The sequence below is a fragment of the Cynocephalus volans genome, chromosome 6 (genome assembly GCF_027409185.1).
Source record: "Cynocephalus volans isolate mCynVol1 chromosome 6, mCynVol1.pri, whole genome shotgun sequence".
Taxonomy (NCBI): Eukaryota; Metazoa; Chordata; class Mammalia; order Dermoptera; family Cynocephalidae; genus Cynocephalus; species Cynocephalus volans.
In genome coordinates, this window is record NC_084465.1 from 47,170,732 (window position 1) to 47,191,372 (window position 20,641).

Sequence of the window (20,641 nt, forward strand, 5' to 3'; positions counted from 1 at the left end):
ACAGCCATTTGATTTTCAACAAAGGAGCCAAGAACATTCACTGGGAAAAGGACAGTCTCTTCAACAAATGGTGCTTGGAAAACTGGAGATCTATATGCAGAAGAATAAAATTAGACTCCTATCCCTCACCATGTACAAAAATGAACTAAAAATGGATTAAAGACTTAAATGTAAGACCTGAAACTATAAAAGTTCTACAAGAAAATATAGGGGAAATGCTTCTGGACATAGGATTGGGCAAAGATTTTATGAATAAGAACTCAAAAGCATAGGCAACAAAAACAAAAATAGACAAATGAGATTATATCAAACTAAAAAGCCTCTGCACAGCAAAGGAAAGAGTCAACAGAACAAAAAGACAGCATTCAGAGTGGGAGAAAATATTTGCAAACTATGCATTTGGCAAGGAATGAATATCCAGAATATACAAGGAACTCAAACAACTCCATAGTAAAAAGAAAACCCAAATAATCCAATTAGAAAATGAGCAAAGGAGCTGACCAGACATTTTTCAATAGAAGACATACGGATGGCCCACAGGTATATGAAAAAATGCTCAACATCATCAATCATCAGAGGAATGCAAATTGGAAAACAGTATGGAGGTTTCTCAAGCAACTACAGATAGAACTACCTTATGGTCCAGCAATCTTACTACTGGGCATATATCCAAAGAAATAGAAATAAACATGTCAAAGGGACACCTGCACTCTCATGTTTATCATGGCTCTATTCATAATACCCAGGATTTGTAACCAACCTAAATGTCCATTAACAAATGATTGAATATATAAACAATGGAATACTACTCAGCAGTGAAAAAGTGTGAAATTCTGCCATTCATATCATGGATGAGCTTGGAGAAAATTGTTTTAAGTGAAATAAGCCAAATGGGCAGGGCGGCCGCGGGCGGGTGGAGTCGGTCGGAATGAGTGGTGGTGGGATAGAGGCTCCTGTGGGTTGTGAGGCCGCCCCGAGCGGCGGCGGCGGCAGGAAGACCCCAGCGGGTTCAGCGCACCTCGTTATCAAGGATCTTGGAGAAATTCATTCAAGGCTTTTGGATCACAGACCAGTTATTCAAGGTGAAACTCGTTATTTTGTAAAAGAATTTGAATGCAAGCAGCTAATGACTCAGTCTGTAGACTCCAGCAGAGGGAACAGGAGCGAAAAAAGATTCATAATGACCATTTAATTGCTAGTGAGAAACAGCATATACTCCAGTGGGAAGATTTCATGAAAGAACAACCCAACAAACGGGCTGAAGTGGATGAAGAGCACAGAAAAGCCATGGAGAGGCTTAAAGAACAGTATGCTGAGATGGAGAAGGACCTAGCGAAATTTTCAACCTTTTAAGAACTTGAATCACAATAATGACTAATGAGAAAACATCGACTTCTCCCCTAAAAAATATTCCCACCAAACCATTTAGCTTCTGTTAGGAGCTTAGCAATATATTCAATGGCACTCTTATATCAGAAGAAAGAAACTTCTGCTGCAGTCCATGGTAAATGTTTAATAGACGAGTGCTAATCTTTCCAGCTTTAAGTGCCTATATGTGATTATTTGAATGGGGAGGAGAAGAATGAAAAATAGGATAAATACACTCCTTCTTAGTCAGAATTGATCATCTTTTCCACTGATTAGCTCAGAGAATTTTAAGTATAAACTTCTTAGTGAAAAGATAATTTAATTCATTCTTATTCAGGGTTAATATTAGTTTATTATTGTGGCTTAAAAGGCAGATATAAAAGCTGCCCGTCATAGCCTCCCTAGTTACTGGAAGAATGTGCAAAGTGTTATTCCATGTGTCATATAGACAAAAAACAGCTGTCAGAGCAGATATTTAAGAAAGGTGAGAGTGAAAACATTGTCTCTACTATGGCGAAGATGGCCGTGTTGGTCTTTGAACTGCGCACTGGGAATGGCTGCAATTTTGCAGTGCAGCATAGTGCCGTGGGCTTCACTGGGTGGCAAGACACGTGTGTTTAGTTTTGTGGCCTTCCAGCACTTATTATTTTCAGCTTTTAAAAAATGCTTAGAAGAAAAGCTTACCAAAAATGTATTTTTACTTTTAGCCTTTCCAAGAACCATAATCTTGCCCATAGTTTTTACCTCATTTTTGTCTCTTTTGCTGTGGGTAAGCTTCATAAGATAAATAATGTCTGTGCGTGTTTCAACTGTTTAATGAGTAATCAGCGAAATCCGCCAAGGAGTCCCTCTGGAACCATATAAAGATTCTGGCTCTGAATGAACCAGAAGTGTGTGCCCACATGGCAAATGATCCATGTTAATGTAAATCCTTTTTAGTGTTAACGTCTGTTCTTCATAAGCAGGTGTATTATGATGAAACATGTACCAATTCTGTCATCACTGTGATCTTTAAAAATCTGCATTTAACAATCTAGTTGAAGAACTAAGTTGATTTTTTATTTGCCGTAAACCAAGCAAAAATAAATGTAACAATTTCAAGAGATTTATGGTAAATGAATTTAGAGTATGGGTAAATCTCTTCAGATATTTTTTATTGCTCTGCAGTAAGGAAAAGCACAAAAAAGAAAATATCCAACTCTCTTGTTAACTCAGTGTTGCAACTCCAGAAAATTGACAATGCTTGCCTGTGTGAATTTATGGCTTACTGTCAAAGCTTCATTCTTGGCTGCATGTTGAAAATGTGATTAAAGTTAATAGAGGAGATGAAAAAAAAAAAAAAAAAAAAAGAAATAAGCCAAATGCAGAAAGAGAAATACCACATTTCCTCACCCATGTGGAAGCTAAAAAAGTTGGTCTCACAGAAATGGAGAGTAGAATAGTGGTTACTTGAGACTGGTAAGGGGACTAAGGAGACTGGGTGATCAGTGGATACAAAATTGTAGAGAGATAGGAAGAATAAGATCTAGTATTCTATAGCAACATTGGAAGATGGCAATCAACAACAAATTACTATATAACTACAAGTAGATAATTGAGAGTATTTTGAATGTTCCCAACACAGAGTGATGGAAATGTTTGAGGTGATGGATATGGTAAATACCTTTATACAATCATTGCACACTATATAAACATACCCAAATATCACACTGTATTCCATAAATATATACAATCATCATGAGCCAATTAACAACAACAACAACAAAATTAAAAAGAAAAAGAGAGAGAGAGAAGAATAATGGTTACCAAAAGCTGGGAAGGGAAGGGAAGAGGGGGAAATCGGGAGATGTTGGTAAAATGATATGAAGTTACAAAGTTACAGTTAGATAGGAAGAATAAGTTCTGGTGCTCTAGGGAGACCATAGCTAATAATATTGTATTGTGTATTACAAGATAGCCAGAAAAAAGGATCTTGAATATTATAACCACAAAGAAATGATAAATGTTTAGGTGACAGATGTGCTAACTATTCTAATTTGATGATTATACAATATATGCATGTATTGAAACAATGCTTTCTACCCTGTAAAAATGTACAATTTTAAAAAATTTTAGAATGGCCCCAAACTGGAAACAATCAAATGTTCATCAACAAGAAAATGTGTAAGCAAATTTTGGTATATGTATACAATGGAACACTATTCAACAATAAAAAAGAATGGGCATCTGATACATGTAACAGAATAGATGAACCTCAGAAATATTATGCTGTGAGACAGAAGCCAGACACAAAAGAGAACATACTGTATGTCCCATTTATATGAAGTTATAGTACAGGCCAAACTAATCAAAGATGATAGAAATCAGAAGAGAGGTTGCCTCTAGGGGTTGGATGGAGTTGATTGAGAAGAGGCATGAAGGAATTTTCTAGGAGAATGGAAATGTTCTCTATGTAGATGGGGTGGGTGTTGCATGGTGTGGTGGGCAGAATAATGGCTTCCAAAGATGTTCATGTTCTAATGCTCTGAACCTGTCAACATTACTTTATACAGCAAAAAGGACTTTGCAGATGTGACTAAGGTTAAGGACCTTGAGCTTTAGAGATTATCTGCATGAGCCCAATCTAATTATATGAGCACTTAACAGCAGAGAACCTTTCTCGACTGTGGTCAGAGAGAGAGAGATTGACACTAGAAGAAAGGGCAGAGAGATGTAATTTTGCTGGCTTTGAAGATGGAGGAAGGGATCGTGAGTCTTAATTCCCAGTAGTTCAGAAAGACTTTATTTGGAAATAGGGTCCTTGCAGATATAATTAGTTAAGATGAGGCTGTACTAGAGTAGAATGAGCCCTTAATCCAAAATGACTAATGTGATTATAAGAAGAAGAGAAGGCAGAGACACACAGTGAAAAGGCCATGTGATGGCAGAGGTAGAGACTGGAGTGACACAGCCACAAGACAAGGAATGCCAAGGATTGACAGTCACCACCAGAAGCTAGGAAGAGTCAAGAAAGGATTCCACCCAGTGTCTCACAAAGAAATGCCCTACTGACACCTCAGTTTCAGATTTTTGGCCTCCCAAACTGTGGGAGAAAAAATTTCTATTGCTTAAAGCCACCCGGTTTGTGGTACTTTGTTATCGGGGGCAGCCCTAGGAAATTAACACATGCCTCAAATTTTTAAAAAATCTGCACTAAGAAAAAGAAATAAAATATTACAGATAGAGTTGATGCCCGCTTCCTAATCCTCCCCACTAAATTTCCTTCCTCTCTCCACAGAGGTAACCACTATCCTTAATTACTTATTTATCTTTTCATTGTTTATTTTTATACATTTGCTATGTATTTATGAATCATAAGCTTTTCTTCATGTTTTTCTTTTTTTAAATTTATTGAGCCAAAAATAGAAACTTCTCTTTCTTTCTCTTTTTTTGATACATAAAAATTGTATGTATTTAAAGTGTACAACATATGGTTTAATATACGTATACACTGTGAAATGATTACCACAATCAAGCTAATGAACATTTTCATCACCTCACATATTTAGCCTTTTTGTGTGTCTGGTGTGAACTTTTAAGATCTACTCTCTTAGCACATTTCAGGTATACAATACAGTTGATTAACAATAGTCACCATACTGTACATTAGACTCCTAGAACTTATTCATACTCTATCTGAAGATTTGCACCCTTTGACCAACAACTCCCCATTTCCCACAGCTCCCAGCCCTTAACAACCATCATTCAACTGTCTTTATGGGTTCTATTTTTTTACATTCCACATATAAGTTACATCATGCAGTATTTTTCTGTGTCTGGCTTATTGCACTTAGCATAATGTCCTCTAGGTTCATTCATGTTGTTGCAAATGGCACGACTTCCTTCTTGTTTATAGATAAGTAATAGTCCATTGTGTGTATATACCATATTTTCTTTATCCATCTCTCCATCAAGAGATACTTGGGTAGTTCCCATAGCTTGGCTATTGTCAATAATGCTGCTACGAACATGGGAGTGCAGATATCTCTTCAAGACACTGATTTTAGTTTCTTTGGATATATACACAGAAGTGGTATTGTTGTAAATTGGGACAAAAATTATGGAAATTGGTACAGCTGTTATGGAATGTAAATTGCTACAGCCATTATAGGAAGTAGTATGGAGACTCCTATGTTAAAATTTACCCCAAAGAACAGACAAAACAGAACTCTCTGTAGCTAAAGGAGACATTCATATTGTTAAACAGAACCAAAGGACTACAGCAGGGTAGAGGGGGCAGACACTTATCTCTCATCTTGCAAATATATGTTGTTATGTTCCTGACTGCTGTGAAGTTTTCCTTTCCTTGTTACTGAGTAAAAGGCAACTCTCAGAAAATAACACCAGACTTCCGATCAAGATGGCAGAAGAGATGGTCCCCAGCATCACTTTCTCCCACAATCAACCAATTTACAACTATGAAAAAGCATGATGGCTAAGATGGGGCCGCTAGAGCTCCGGGGAAGAAGAGGAGAGACCTGCAGAGTTCATGAAGGTGGGAGAAACCACGATGAGAGAAAGAACCACTCTGACTGTTTCGAGCCCCAGCTGCTTCAAAGCTGGCTCTGGTGAGCACACAGAGCAGTAGCTGACAAGAGCTGCACCTGTGCCCTTCATATGAAGTTGCTTTGAGGCAGCAGGGGAGAAGACGGCCTTGGTGGTTCCCATGCTGTCCACTAACAGGGTTCCTGTGGACCCACGTAGGAGCAAAGGGCCACAGACAACTGAAAAGGAGGAACCACTCAGAGGCCAGTGAGTCATTGCAAGGGACCGACCCACAGTTCACCCCATTTGAAGCATTTGGAGTATGGGCAATGGGGGAGATGGGCCCACCAGGGGAACATGGGCTCAGCATGGACAACTGATCTGCCCGCCAATCAGCACAGGACCACTCAGTGGAGACTGGTCAGGAACATAGAACTTCAGGGGGTGCAGTTTGCTGAAGAGACTCAGGCCCAAACCAGAGATTCCACACGACCCAGGTGCACCACACCTCACGAGACCTGGAAGTACTTACAAGGTCAACAATTAAAACCTGAGCTGCACAAAAAGCCTTCCCCAGGGAATCAGCAGCAAAGCAGCAATTTAGCTCAACCACAGGCTCAAGTGCTGGTTCCCTTAGGAAGTTCCCCCATTATAGAAGTAACCAAAGGACAACAAATTAGTTCCAGTGCAGAGTTTAAGTGGTGGGAATAGTGAACAATCCAACACAGAACTGAAAGAAAAAACAAAAACCCCACAGATTGATATTAACCAATAAAGGTCTAACACCACCAAAGAATACCTATAAACCTAGAAGGACTGGAAGCTCCCCAAGCCAGGGTGGGGGGACTGAGGGCCTCAGCCATGCCCCACCAATATCTGCATCCAGCCTAGCCATGACTGAGCCATCACTAGAAGCCTGCTGGGCTTCACTGCCAGAATGAGAGGGGTGCCATGGGCCTCAACCATGCCCCTTCCTCCCTCTTCATCCTACCCATCCTCCTCCCCTTTTGCCTCTCCCCCTCCCCCTCAACTGCTCCACAACATCTTAGAATGTAAAATAATAATTAATGAATTAATTAATTTAAAAAGAAGATAAGGCCAAATCAACTACAGCTGGGAATTCTCCATTGAACTTCAACAAATCCACCTGGCACCAGTCATTGACCCCCTTTTTCTCTCTCTTGGGGCCCACTATGACTTCAATTAAACAGATTCCATGGACAATCTTCTCTGGATAAGAGAGGCCATATCAAAACCAGCCACAGCCAGTCTACAGAGTCTATGTAGTAACACACCTTGGTGTCTTATCATTAAATATATGTTCCCTCACTGCACACATGAGTAGCCTTCCCATAAATATTCATAGCATTCCTCTGTGCTCACTGAATATGCCTGTAAACCTGCTCCCAGAAGCATAAATACCAGTCTACTCCCCTCCCTTGGTGGAGCACATACTTTCAGTTTGTCCAGAGGTCGTATTTTCCCAATCTGCAGATTGTTTCTTTCCTGGAAAATAAAGTCTCCCTTTTTCTCTTTAGCTGATCCTGTGGTACTTTTTGTCAAAAATTTAAAAATAGAACTACCATGTGATCCAGCAATCCCACTCCTGTTTACTTTCTGTAAACAGAATCATATCGTATTTATCCTTTAACAAGTTGTTTTTTCACTCGATTTGTGTTTGTGAGATGAGTTCATGTTATGTGAAGTTCATAATTGTATGGAATTCCATTTTATGAACAAAGCATAATTTCTTTATCCTCTCTCCTGTTAATAGACATTTAGGAGATATATATATATATATATATATACACACACACACACATTTTTTTTTTTTTTTCGCTTCTGGCACATATGGGGATCCGAACACCTGACATTGGTGTTACCAGCACCACACTCTCTCAGGTGAGCTAAATGGCCAGCCCAGTGAACATTCTTGAATACATGTCAACATTCCTTAAGGATATATACTTAACAGTGGAATTGCCAGGTTTTAGAAGATGTGTATCTTCAACTTGATGAGACAGTGCCAGAGTGCTCACAGAAATGATTGCCCCAATTTTAACTCACAGCAGTAACATAAGAGTTCCCATTGCTCCACATCCTCTGTGACCCTTAGCATTTTCAGGTGTTTAATTTTTACTACCTGATAAGCAAAAGCAGATTCAACATGAAGAAAATGAAGTTTAAGCTTCAGGACCCTTCATTTGAATGGACCCCTTTGAAGGTCCTGTAGCTAATTTTGTATTTAAAATTTATGTTCTTTTTCTTAAAATGAGATTCACAAACTACATCAGTTTCAAGCCCCACCAAATCTAGTTATAAACCGCTGATGATGGGTATAAAATATATCTCGTTGTGGTTTTAATTTACTTTTCCCTGATTACTAGTGAAATCGAAAATTTTTTCATATGTTAATGCACTTCAAGTTTTCCGTGAATTTTGCCTTTTGTCTTATTGATTTGTAGGCCTTCTTTGTATCTCGTGGATAAAAATTTGTTTTAAGACTTAATTGGGGGAAATATTTTATCCAGTCTGGATAAAATATTGTCTTCACTTTTGTGATAGTGTCTTTCATGTTTTAATTTTAATGAAGTTGGATTTATCAATATTTTCCTTTATGAAATATACATTTTTGTGACTTGTTTAAGAAATACTTTTATTCCAAGGTTATAATGGTATTTTTTTTTTTCATCTAAAAATTTAAAATTTTTGCTTTTTATCTTTAGGTTTTTAGTCAACTTTAAAATTTTTTTCTGTGTATGACAAAATACAGATCTAAATTTTGCTTGTTCTACATGGATGGCCATGTTGTCTTGGCACAATTTATCACCCTTTCTCTACTGCCTTGTAACCTCTATCATATGTCAAGTTTCAATACATGTTTCTGGGCCTTCTGTTCCATTGGTATATTTATCTCCCATTGCACAAACAGCACTGTCATAATTACTATAGCTTTACATCAGCAGAGAAAGTCTCCCCATTTTTTCTTCAAAATTGTCTTGACTTTTCTTTGCCTTTTATGCTTCCATACAAGTGTTAGGACAAATTCCATTTTATGAACAAAGCATAATTTCTTTATTTTAAAAAAAGCATTAAAAAGCCTTTAGATTTTTATTGCAATAGCCTTTAAGCAATAGATTAATTTGAACAAAACATTTTTAAGATATTGAGCCTTTACATTCATGATGATATATAGCTTTATATTTTCTCAGATTCTCTTTCTGTCCTTTAATGATGTTTTGCAATTTTCTCCATAAAGTTCTTATGTATCTTTAGATAAGATTTATTCCTACTAATCTTTGTAGCTTTTGTTACTATTACCAATGGTATCTTTCTTTCTATTACATTTCCTATTTGGTCATTGTTAGTACATAGGAATACTATTAATTTGTCTTTGTTTAACTTGTATCCGTCAACCTTGCAAAACTCTTATTTGTCCTAAAATAAATCATTTTAAGTCTGATCAATTGTTCTGAGACTCTACCATTATGTGAAATATTTTCCAGTTCTTTCAGCAACCAAACCTACATGCATCATTTGACCAATGCACAGTGGCTCTGAATAAATGTACTGTACACTTGTTAAAATAATCAAAAGTAGTATTATATGGTAGCTAAAGACATAACAATTAAAGTTAGGCTTCTTGGGTTCTAACTGGCTCCACTACTCAGAGCAAATCTCAATATACTCATCTGTAAAATAGAAATAAATACACTATGCTGTATATGGTTCTTGTGAGGATTAAAGAATGAACCCAGTAAAATATGTTGCACAGTTCCCTGTCCATAGTAATTAAAGTTAGCTATTATTAATAAAAGCATGAGATAAATGATACCACAGCTAATTCAATTACAGAATTAATACATGTGTGAGCCAGATTAAAAAACACAGTTAGATTAATTTTGAACAAATGATAGTGACCTGTCCAAATTCTTTTGGAATTATATCTAATATAACTCATTCATTTAAGTCACTCAATCAATGTTTATTGAGTGGTTGTTTTGTGATAGATTTATTCTAGGTACTGGGGTTACAGTAATGAATAAGACAGTCAAGGACCCTGCCTGCATGGAGCTTTCATTCTAATGAAGAAGCAAAACATTACACGGTGTATAATTTTTTTTTAATTTTTATTGAATCAAAATTGATTATACATATTTTGGGGGTTCAACATTGAGATATGTTGATCAAATCAATATTATTAGCATATATATTGCTACAAATCATAATTATTCTTTATGCCCCTCCCCTTGTCCAGTCTCTCCCCATCCCTCTCTCCCTCCCCCCTCCCCCCCTAATTACCTTAGACTGCTTCTCTCCTTCTGAAAGAGTAATGGTTACTCTGTTGATTTGTTGCCTAGATGATCTGTCTGATGCTGAGAGGTGTGTTCAGGTCCCCCAATACTATCATAGAGCAGATGCTTCTTCTGTCACACTGAAATGGGCTTTGTGGAGAGAGATGTCCTCTTCTTTTCTTTATCTCTGCTGGAGACTCTCCTTGTGTCAATGCACACGATCTGCGTGGTGGTTGTGGTGTCTAGCCACTTTTGCGGCAGCCAAGGTTATTGTGGTGGCTATGGTGGGCTACCCACATGCAGGTGATGTTTTTGGCATGTTCCTCTGTGCTGGCAGTGTGCCTGGTTGTGGGAGGGGGGTCCAGTCCCCAGCTCCATACCAGGCACACTGAGATGGAGGGCCCTGAGATGCTGGCAGTGTGCCTGGTTGTGGGCAAGGGGTCTGGCCCCCTTCTCCATACCTTGGGTCCCTGGGAAGGCCCTGAGGTGCTGGCGCAGTGTGCCTGGTTGTGGGAGGGGTGTCTGGTCCACTTCTCCATGACTCAGGTCCCCAAGTGGGCCCAAAGGTGCTTATGCAGTGTGCCTGGTTGTACAAGGGGGGTCTGGTCTACTTTTCCAAGCCTTGGTTCCCCAGGTGGGTCCTGAGGCACTGGCACAGTGTGCCTGGTTGTGGGCAAGGGGTCTGGTCTCTGGCTGCATGCCCCAGGCCCCTGGGCAGGCCCCGAGGTTCTGGCGGTATGCCTGGTTGTGGGAGGGGAGTCCAGTCCACTGCTCCATGCCTCCTGTCTCCTAGCGGGCCCCAAGGCACTGGTGATATGCCTGGGCTAGAACTTATTTTTTGTCCTTTACTTACTTCTAACATGGGGGAACTTCCTGTGGGAACCAGTACTTGAGCTGTGTGGTTGAGGCTCACAAAATTGCTGCTTTGCTGCTGTTTCCCTAAGGAAGACTTTTTGTGCAGCTCAGGGTTTAATGGTTGATCTTATAGGTACTTCCGACTCTCCAGGGACCTGGTGCACCAGGGTTGTATAGAAACTCTGATCTAGGCCTTAGTTTTTTCATCAAAGTGCACCCTGTGCAATTCTGCGTTCCCGACCAGTCTCCTCTGAGTGGTCTTGTGCTGATTGGGGGGTGGATTAGCTGTCCTTGCTGTTTCCCAGTGTTCTCCCAGTGGGCCCGACTCCCCCACTGCCCGTGCTCCAAACACTTCCCATGGGATGGGCCCTGTGCCAGTCCTTTGTGATGACTCACTGGCCTCTGAATGGCTCCCCTTTTTCAGCTGTTCTGGCTCCTCACTCCTGCATGGGGTCCACGGGAACCCTATTAGTGGTCTTGCTGTCCTGGGAGCCACCAAGGCCCTCTTCTCCCCTGTCGCCTCCAACTAACTCCATCTGAAGGGCACAGCTGCAGCTTCTGCTGGCTCCTGCTCCCTGTGCTCAGCAGCTCAAGCCTTAAAGCAGCCACAGCCCGAAATGCTCAGAGCAGCTTTTTCTTTCTCTTGTTGTGGCTTCTCCCACCTTCATGAACTCCGTAGGTCTCTCCTCCTCTTCCCCTGAGCTCCAGCTGCCCCAGCTTGGCTGATGTTACATTTTTATAGCCGTAAATTGGTTGATTTGTGGGAGAGAGTGACTCTGGGGACGGCATTTCCCACCATCTTGACTGGAAGCCTGTAATTGTGTATTTTTAAATTATGATGCTATCTTTTAAAGTATAGGATTCTATGACAGAATACCACAAGAGGGGCTAATGGAGATTGAGAAGTCAAAATGGAGTCTCTCTGAGGAAATGACATCAAAGCAAAGTGACAACCAAACAGAGAGGGAAGGAGAAATGCATTTAAGCAGAGGAATCAATGTTTAAAAGGGGCTGGCAAACTCGGGGACAGAAAGAGGCCACTTGAGTGGGAGGAGAGCAATGGTGAGAGCAGGCCCAGATGAGGCTGGAGAGCTGGGCAGGGGCATCATGCAAGGCTTTGGAGTCCTCTTAACCTGAGTATAATCACTGGCCCCATGAAGAGGACTAGCGTAAAAAGATCATTCCAACTCTTGGGTAATAAAGAGACTGGGAGGGCGAGGAGAGGAAGCTGGAAGCTCTTGTGACAGGTGGTGTGGCTCAGGAGTGGAAGGTGAGAGAGGAGATGAAGAAAAGCCACGGTCTGTGATATATTTTGGAAGCATACTCACGGAACTTGATGATGGATTGGCTGAGGGTGGGGAGAGTGTCTGCAAGAGGAAGTGGCAGGGATGGTTCCCCAGTTTCTGACAGGAGCAGAGGGGAGTGTTCTTAATGAAGTGGGGAGGACTAGAGATGGCACAGATTTACGAGCAAAGATCAAGAGTTCGGATTTGTCTTGGTTTTGGTGGCTGGCCAGTATGGGGATCTGAACCGTTGACCTTGGTGTTATAACACTGCACTCTAACCAACTGAGCTAACCAGCAAGCCCAAGAGTTTGGATTTGGATGTATCAGGTTTGAGATACCTACAAGGCATCCAAGCAGAGATTTTGAGTACACAGTTAAATGTGTGGGTCTAGAGGGCTGAAGTTAGAAATCCGAAGGTCACTGGGAGCCATGGGACTCTTATTTAGGGTAAGAGGGTTGTGACAGAGGAGAGAAGGGGGTTCAGGACATGAACCTTGGGGATTGCCAATGAAAGAGCTGGATAGAGGAGGAGTTAGCAAAGAAGTGTGAGGTTAAAAAATAAAGTGTGGTTAAAAAAAATTTTTTTTTAACAGTTTAAAAAGAGGAGTTTTTAAGGAGGAGTAGTCAACAGGGTCAAATGCTAAGAGGTTAAGAAAGATGGGGACTGAATGTATTCACTGGTTTTAGCAACACTGGGTTTATTGCTCTCAGCAAGAGCAGTGGTGGGAGCAGACATTAAAGTGCACATAGAGACCTGCTGCCCGGAGTAGCAAGACCATTTCTAAGCAGGCACCTTTATCACAGTAGGAGTTAACCTGTACACCACTCTTTTGCAGCTCATGAAAGTTCCATGGAGTTATCCAGCCAAGAAACACACCTCTGAACACCTATCTGAACTGGTAGGTAAAATGTCAGGGAGATAACCCTTGGGAAGATTTTTTTTTTTTTTTTTTTTTTTTACTTTCACAAGCACATCTGTTGTGCAAATCTCTGCAAACCAATGAAATCCACACACTTGTAAGTACAATGGGTGGTTTAATCTCACAAGGAACTTGAGGAAACTGTTGTCATCATCGCTTCTGCTGATCGAAGTCTAAAAGGTCAAGATCACACTGGAGTCTTTCTATTGTTGTAAAAGTTAATGGAAGTTAATTATTAAAGCTGACAGAAAGGGCCCATTGCCTTATATAACTTATATATAGACATCCCTATACATATGGATGTATGCAGAGCATATAGACCCAAGTTGATGGGCCTTGTCTCTTAGAACAGGGCTGCTTTATCCTAAAATTTTTCCACTGTTGCTGAAGTTTCTTGCTGAGTATCAGGTAGGAACCAAATTTATAATCACTTTACTAAAACTGGTTTTCTATTTCTTAAAAATGGTATTTTTTCTGATCAAAGTCTATTTAGAAGTTACTGTTATATCCTCGAGTTTATTTCGTGAGCATGAATATTTTAAATGATTTCACTAATAGGCTAAAAATGTGTGTCTGGAGCACTAGCAATGTGAATTCTATGCCTTGTTAAGACTTAAATAATTTTTTTGAAAGATAGCAGTGGTTTTTGTCTTAATTATTCAGATAATTCCTTTAATTCTCCACCCAAATCTGACTTTATAGGTAGATCATTTGTTAGGAAGGTTGGCAAATAAAGCAAGCTTTTAGAAAAGGGGTTCTCCAGGAGATAGAATCATCTGTTAGAAGAGATTTAGAAAGAACATCTGGTCCGATGTGAGAGATTTATATGCCAGAGACCCCAGAAAGAAGACCAGGATAAAGGAAAGTGGGAGAAGAGAAAAGGGAACTGAAGCAAGAGGAAAAGAGATTGACAAAGGGAGAGGGACAGAGAAAATAAATTGTCATTGGAGAGTAACAGAATGCCCTATGCCGCAAGTAATATTATACCATGCAGGGATACCTAGCCCATAGATTACTAACCCCACCAAGATAAAATCTATTTCATTCTTTTAAATGTCAGGAAAATGTAATAAAGTGAGAAACAATTTTTTAAATCATTGAACTAAATTCTCTTATCCATAGTAAATTTGTCATTCAGAGAAACCATGTAATGAAACTTGGACACATGTGGATTAGGAAACAACTATTTGATTTCAGAAACAAGTTGTTTATAACGGTGTCCTACATCCTTTGCCTCCTCCCTCTGGATAAGTTAATAAGTACACAAATAAATGAACAAATGCATAAATACCTACTAAATAGTTCATTTTTGACTAAGAAACAAAAGAATTTATAAAATGAAAATGGATATTTCTAAATTACTGGAATAAATAAATAGTAATGTAGTCTAGCTCATCTTCACAATGAAGGTCTTTGGTTCTCCGAAGAGTAAAGAATCGCCTCTTCTAGCTTTTGTTTCACTTTGTTGAGAAATAAAGGGGAGAATAAACCTGGTCACTTGAAGGGGATTGAGCCCCAGGCTACCCAGGTTCACATTTTGTATGCACAATGTTAAGAATACGGACGTGGGGTGAGGGGTTCTCACTCTCAAGGGCAAGGGCACTGAGGATACCTCACCTGGAGCTCTATTTTCTTGCCTTGTCTCTCTTGGGCATAAGGGCTGACAGGACCACCACATCCACATGTCAGAACATAGCTGAGAAGATTGTGTAATGGAGAGTTATTTATTCATTCACAAGACCTGGCTTTTTGTCCTGGCTATGTCACTTGTTAGCTGAGACTTGTGAAAGTCATTTATATTCTGTCATTTCAATTTCCTCTTCTGTAAGTCGGTGATAATAATGCCTACCTTCTCTGCCTACTTCACAGGGTAATGCTCCAGCAAGAAAAGTGAAAGTGTTTAGAAAACCTCAAAGCCTTATAGAAATGGCCAGGGGTTCTTTTTATTCTGTGAGCCTACTGGGTCAGAAACTCCTTGCTATGGTGCATCCCAATATTTCTCTAATGGTTTAGTCTTTTGGCTAACAAAGCCTTCTGTTACTGTCCTCTGAACATGATTTTTTCATTCCTCACTGCTTTCTCATCACCTCTTCCAAATTTATCTGTTCCTTAAGGTTTAACTCAAGACCCACATTTCCATCATGAAAACTTGTTCAACTCCAGCTCACATCCACATCCCTTCTTTCAATTTATCATCTGAACCAATCATTTTGGGCACTTCTCCTGTGAATGTAAACTTTGGAGTTCAGGACTACATCATTCGTATATCTTTGTTCACAGTTCAGTTTATTTCAACAAACCTTCATGCACACTTACTATGTAACAGGACTATGCAAAAGGGAAAAAAATGATTAATCTTTGGGCTGGTCAGTTAGCTCAGTTTGTTAGAAAATGGTGCTGATAACACCAAGGTCAAGGATTTGGATCCCCGTACCAGCCAGATGCCAAAACAAAAAAAAAAAAAATGAAACACAACAAATCAAGATTTGGGTCTTGCCCTTGGGAAACTCAGTATTAGAGAGGAGAGAAACATAAACAAATAATGACAGTACAGTACAATATGGAATAGAAATAGGTACAAGGTGCTTACAAAAAGGAAATGATTAACTATCTGAGGAGTTCCATGAAGGCTTTCCAGCATCTTCTTATGTTATAGAACTGTGTAAGGAACTGAGTTCCTGACAAACAATAGGCCAGTAAATGTTTGTTGAAGGAATGAAGAAACAAATCAATGGTCAGGGACAGCTGAATATTTTTAAGGATGAATTGAAATTTACCAGGTGTTGGAGGACAAGAACACGGATAAAGGAAATAATGGGTGCGAAGACTGGAGATGTGAAATACCACAGTGTGTTAGAGACCTCCTATAACTGTGAAGATGCTTGTAAGATAGGCCGGAGCCAAAATATGAAGGACCTTGTAGGCCATACTGAGAAGCTTAGACAGGTAAATTCTTTTAAAATTATGTTAAAATAAACTGTAGTGAGAATGGAAAACTATTTCTGGAGATAAGCTCAGGGCGAACATGACATCAAAGAAAATCTGGCAGCACTAGCATTTTCCAACCGGGTCTAGTTGACTTTTGTCATGTAGTCACAGTTGTAAATTGGGTCTACAAGTCAATATTAAACTCAGTCCTAAGGCTGGAAATGAAGGCTGAGAAGTCTCTCTTTGTACACTCTACCTTCCGTCTTGACAACAGCCCTACAAGGAAGATAATGACCTCCCCTTTTGCCATTAGAAAAACTGAGGCTTCGATCACTTGCCCACAGCAGGTGCAGGGAAGCAACAGCAAAGCAAGGATTTGAAGCCAGGTCTACTTCGTTGGCCCATTCCCACTCTTCTGCTGCACCTCCTAACCCCATCAGGGTTGACTTAGTTTTTCAGCATTATGGGCAATGTAGTGATAGAATTGACTAAAAACAATAATGAATTTAGTGCCTAAACTAAAGTTAAGCTAAAACTGAGCTAAGTTCCTAAACGATGTTATAAATTAAATAAGACACATAAACAGACTTCTTGAATTAGCAACTCAAGCATATGTTATATTCTTGCCCACTATGGACACTGAACTAGAGTTGTGTGAATCGACCATGTAGTTTTGGCAAAAAAAATCAAGAACCTTTTCCTTTAGCCACCTTGTCTTGGACATCTGGAGGAACTGCCTCCACTTTGGCTACTGATTGGGATCCCTCTCAAGGTGCTCATGGAGCAATTATTCTGTTTTTTCTCCCATCTCTCACTCCTCCCCCAAGTACAGTAATCACATCACTGCTGTATTTCCCATTGTCCAAGGACTAATTCATGACACAGGGCTGACTTACCTCTGGCTCCTCCTCTCTCAGGAGCTTCACCCCAATACCTTCAGTGTCAGCTCATCCCTCCTCTCCAGGGAATGACTCTGGCTTCAAAAACAATCTGGAAGTGTTTTCAAAAAGCTAATAGCTTTCAACTGATCATCACTAAATGGCAGGAGAAAACAGGAGTGTTTTTTATGTTGTAAATGATAACGAACCCATTTATTTCTTCCAAAGAAATAGCTCAGGTGCCTATCTATAACATGGCTTAATTTATTAATTACCCTGTTGTGTTTCAAAAGTGACTGAAGCACATGAGAATCGCCACATTTAACTGGAAATTGTTGTCTGGCCCAGATTCTGACCCCTTCTGACCTCTCTTCACCAACATCGGTTCTGAGACCTCCTCCCCACCGGTTGCTCCCAATCACCACTCTGGCCCTCTCCAATTCTGATGTCATCATCTCCCTGCTTCCATCCAGCTTGACACCAACCAGAATGTGGGGCTTTTTGTGCCCTTGATTTCTGGTTCTTCTTTGGCTACTGATTGGGATCCCTCTCAAGGTGCTCACTGGAGCAAATATTCTGCTTGTTCTCCCATCTCTCTCTCCTCTCCCAAGTTCAGTAATCAGATCACTGCTGTATTTCCCATTGTCCAGGGACTAATTCATGAAATAGAGCTGACTTACCTCTGGCTGTCCACTGAGTGGCACAGGGGTATTTTGATATCCATGAAAGGAGTAGTGTTTTCAGCGGATTTTATGCATGGTATGGTATTCTCAGTGATGTCTCCATGAAGACCCTCCTTAACTTGAATATCTATTGAGGGGAGGTGTTGTTAAGAGCTGCCTTGTGCAAGAGTAGAAGCATCTAATGTGACTGGGGAGGGGCTGGGAAATGCCCTGCACACCTGCTTGCTTCCTGGTTTCAAATTACCACTAATTAAAAGTAAATCCCAGCACTGCTAATGAGTATCTTGTTTCAAATTAGTTGTTTCCCAACAGAAAGGGCAGATTTCTAAAATACCAGATGGATAAATGCTGAGCTGTGGAAACATCAGGGCCATAAGATACTTCTCAGTGGAGTGGGGCAAGCAGAGTGGAGGTTCCCAGGTAAGTGGAGTCTAGAGGTGACACTCAGTGCTTAGGTTGCAGGTGGGAAATGAGTGGATCTTGGAGGGGTGGGGGAGAGGCATGTGCATGACGATCCCTAGAAATATCAAAAAGTCATTAACAAATCAGAAGAGTTAAATTGAGAAATTGAACTATAGAAATTAATGTCAGGAATCAATTTCTGCTCAAAATAAAAAAGCAGAGAATGCCAAATGGCATGACTGAGACATAGCATCAAGGTATGTAGGTATATGTATATATACATGTGTGTGTATCTATGTATGTAATCTATATATCATAAAAGCAAAAAAATAAAAAGAACACAACATAGGAGAGTAAATAAATGTGAAAATAGATACAAATAAGGCACAGAGTTCTAAAATTATTAGGAGAAAGGGCCACTGACACCCTAAGGAACCGGAGAGAGGTTGAGCCCCCGAAATAAAACAAAACACAAAAAGCATATATTAATATGGGTGTGATATTCGAAACTGCCAATTGTGATTCCAGGAACCAAAAAAATTTTTTCCAAGAATTTCTGGGGGAACAAAATTTGTTCTGATGGAAAAAAGTTAAGAAAATCACTTTTGAATTCCTAACCAAAGTAGGTCATTCTCAGGAATCTCAGAAATGATGAAATGGAGATGGACATTAATTTATGACTACCTGGAAAATCTCTTCAGCAGAGGCATCAGCAGGGTTGGTTTGGGGACTCACATCATTACACATGGAATGATAGGAGGCAGCAGCTTTTGGGAGCAGGGAAGGGAGGAAGAAAAAAAAAAAAAAAAACAAGACTGGAACATGGCCCTCAAGGTCTCTCTCTAAATTCTGGAAAGATTTCTTAACCTGCCCTAATTCCTTGAGCACTCCCCATGTATGCAGTGCTTGGATGTGAGGAGTCTTTTCTAATCTGCAGCAGGATGGCTAGAGTTCAGGCTCTTGATCCAGCGGCAGATATGAAGAAGCCCATTAAAGAACCAGCCATGGTCATCCTCAGGAAAAGAAGCTGAATAGAAATGAAGTTATTCCTGCCATCATTGTCACTGGCAAAAATAAATAAATAAAAAAGACTAGCAGAGGGAAAATATACAACAACCAAAAGAAGAAAAGAAATACCTTCAGGATATTTTTAAAAGAAGAGAACTACTGAGTTTCTGTAAACTCTTGGATGAAAACATGAGTAAAGCAACCAAAGAGCAGAATTTTTTTTTTCTGTCCATGGCAGCATCTGACAGAAGTAAAAATACACAGGGCTTGAGTCTTCTTTACGCCAAGGCTGACTAGGTTGGATCCCTCACAGAATTAAAGCTGTTCCCTAAAGACACTCCAGACAGCCTTTGTGAGAGATCCAAGATGTCAGGAATCATTGGCCATCGATTAGATCTTACACATTAATGCCCCAGCCATACTGTTGGTAATTGGCAAAAAAGGACAAAAATCCATGCTATGCATAGCTATGAGCAGGCCAACTTCACTTTGTAGAAAGTTCTTCTGATAATGGGAAGTACTGTATAGTTAGTGGGGTCTGACACCTGCAACAGCAGGTGAGGAGACGTAAGAGGAACAGAGACAAAAGACAGGAGGGAAGATAAGCAGCTTGGGAGTGGAAGGGTGAGGAGTCTCCTAGAAAATAGCAAAGGGGCACCTAAAAGTCATAGCCAAGTTCAAAGGGACTCACATTCAGGGGGGTCAAGCCAGAGGGTGGAGCAGAAGCACTGTACTGTGGCCAGAGAGAGGACGCTAGAGGAGGCTAGGGAATGGGATGGATGAGAGAAATGGGTGGTCAAAGAGAGATCAGGCGAGGCCAGGAGCTGAGGCCAGCATCTGATTCCGGGTTATAACTCGAGTTCTGCAAACATGCTGGAAATCTCTCGAGGTACGAGAGCGCACCATGTAACAATTTACAATCTACTGAGATAATTCAATTCATCACTGTGATTGAAGTTAAGGAACAAAACTTGGGCATTATGGTAGTAATACAGAAACAAGACTAGGAGGGAAAACGGTAAGTTAGTTGGAATGTTCTTCAATTATATTTATATTGGACAATAAGGAAGCTGCATGTAATAGAAGAAATAGCAAAGAAATCTGGAAACGGAAGTCCCATTTTTGACACTCTACTAGCTGTATGACCTGAGAAAACGTACTTAGATTTTGGCTGGAGTTGGGAGTGTGTGTGATCATCTTATCATTTTAAGAAGAGAAGAAGAAGAAGAAGAAGATAATAGTAATAATAGTAAGTGCCTCAAAAATTGTGAGGGCTAACTTGGTAATGTGCATTAAAAGTTTCGTAAAATTGGTCCTTTAAGTATAACAGAAACAGAATTGAGAGAAGAATTAAAAATTTAAACATCTTGCACAGAAAATACTAATAGTTAAAATAACTATCGTTTAGTGAAGACTTATGGTGTCCTGGGCACAATACTAGATGCTTCACGTTTAATCTCCACGATCACCTTGAAACTTAAGTATTATTATCCC

General features: G+C 40.0%; 1 protein-coding gene across 1 annotated transcript; it reads left to right on the top strand.

Annotated features, from left to right (window-relative positions):
• The first annotated feature begins 911 nt into the window (after positions 1 to 911).
• On the top strand, positions 912 to 1,283 carry LOC134380645 (biogenesis of lysosome-related organelles complex 1 subunit 5-like). The gene has a single exon (XM_063100700.1). It carries the CDS (start codon positions 929 to 931, stop codon positions 1,190 to 1,192), a length of 264 nt encoding a protein of 87 aa, XP_062956770.1. The 5' UTR covers positions 912 to 928; the 3' UTR covers positions 1,193 to 1,283.
• Positions 1,284 to 20,641: the final 19,358 nt, after the last annotated feature.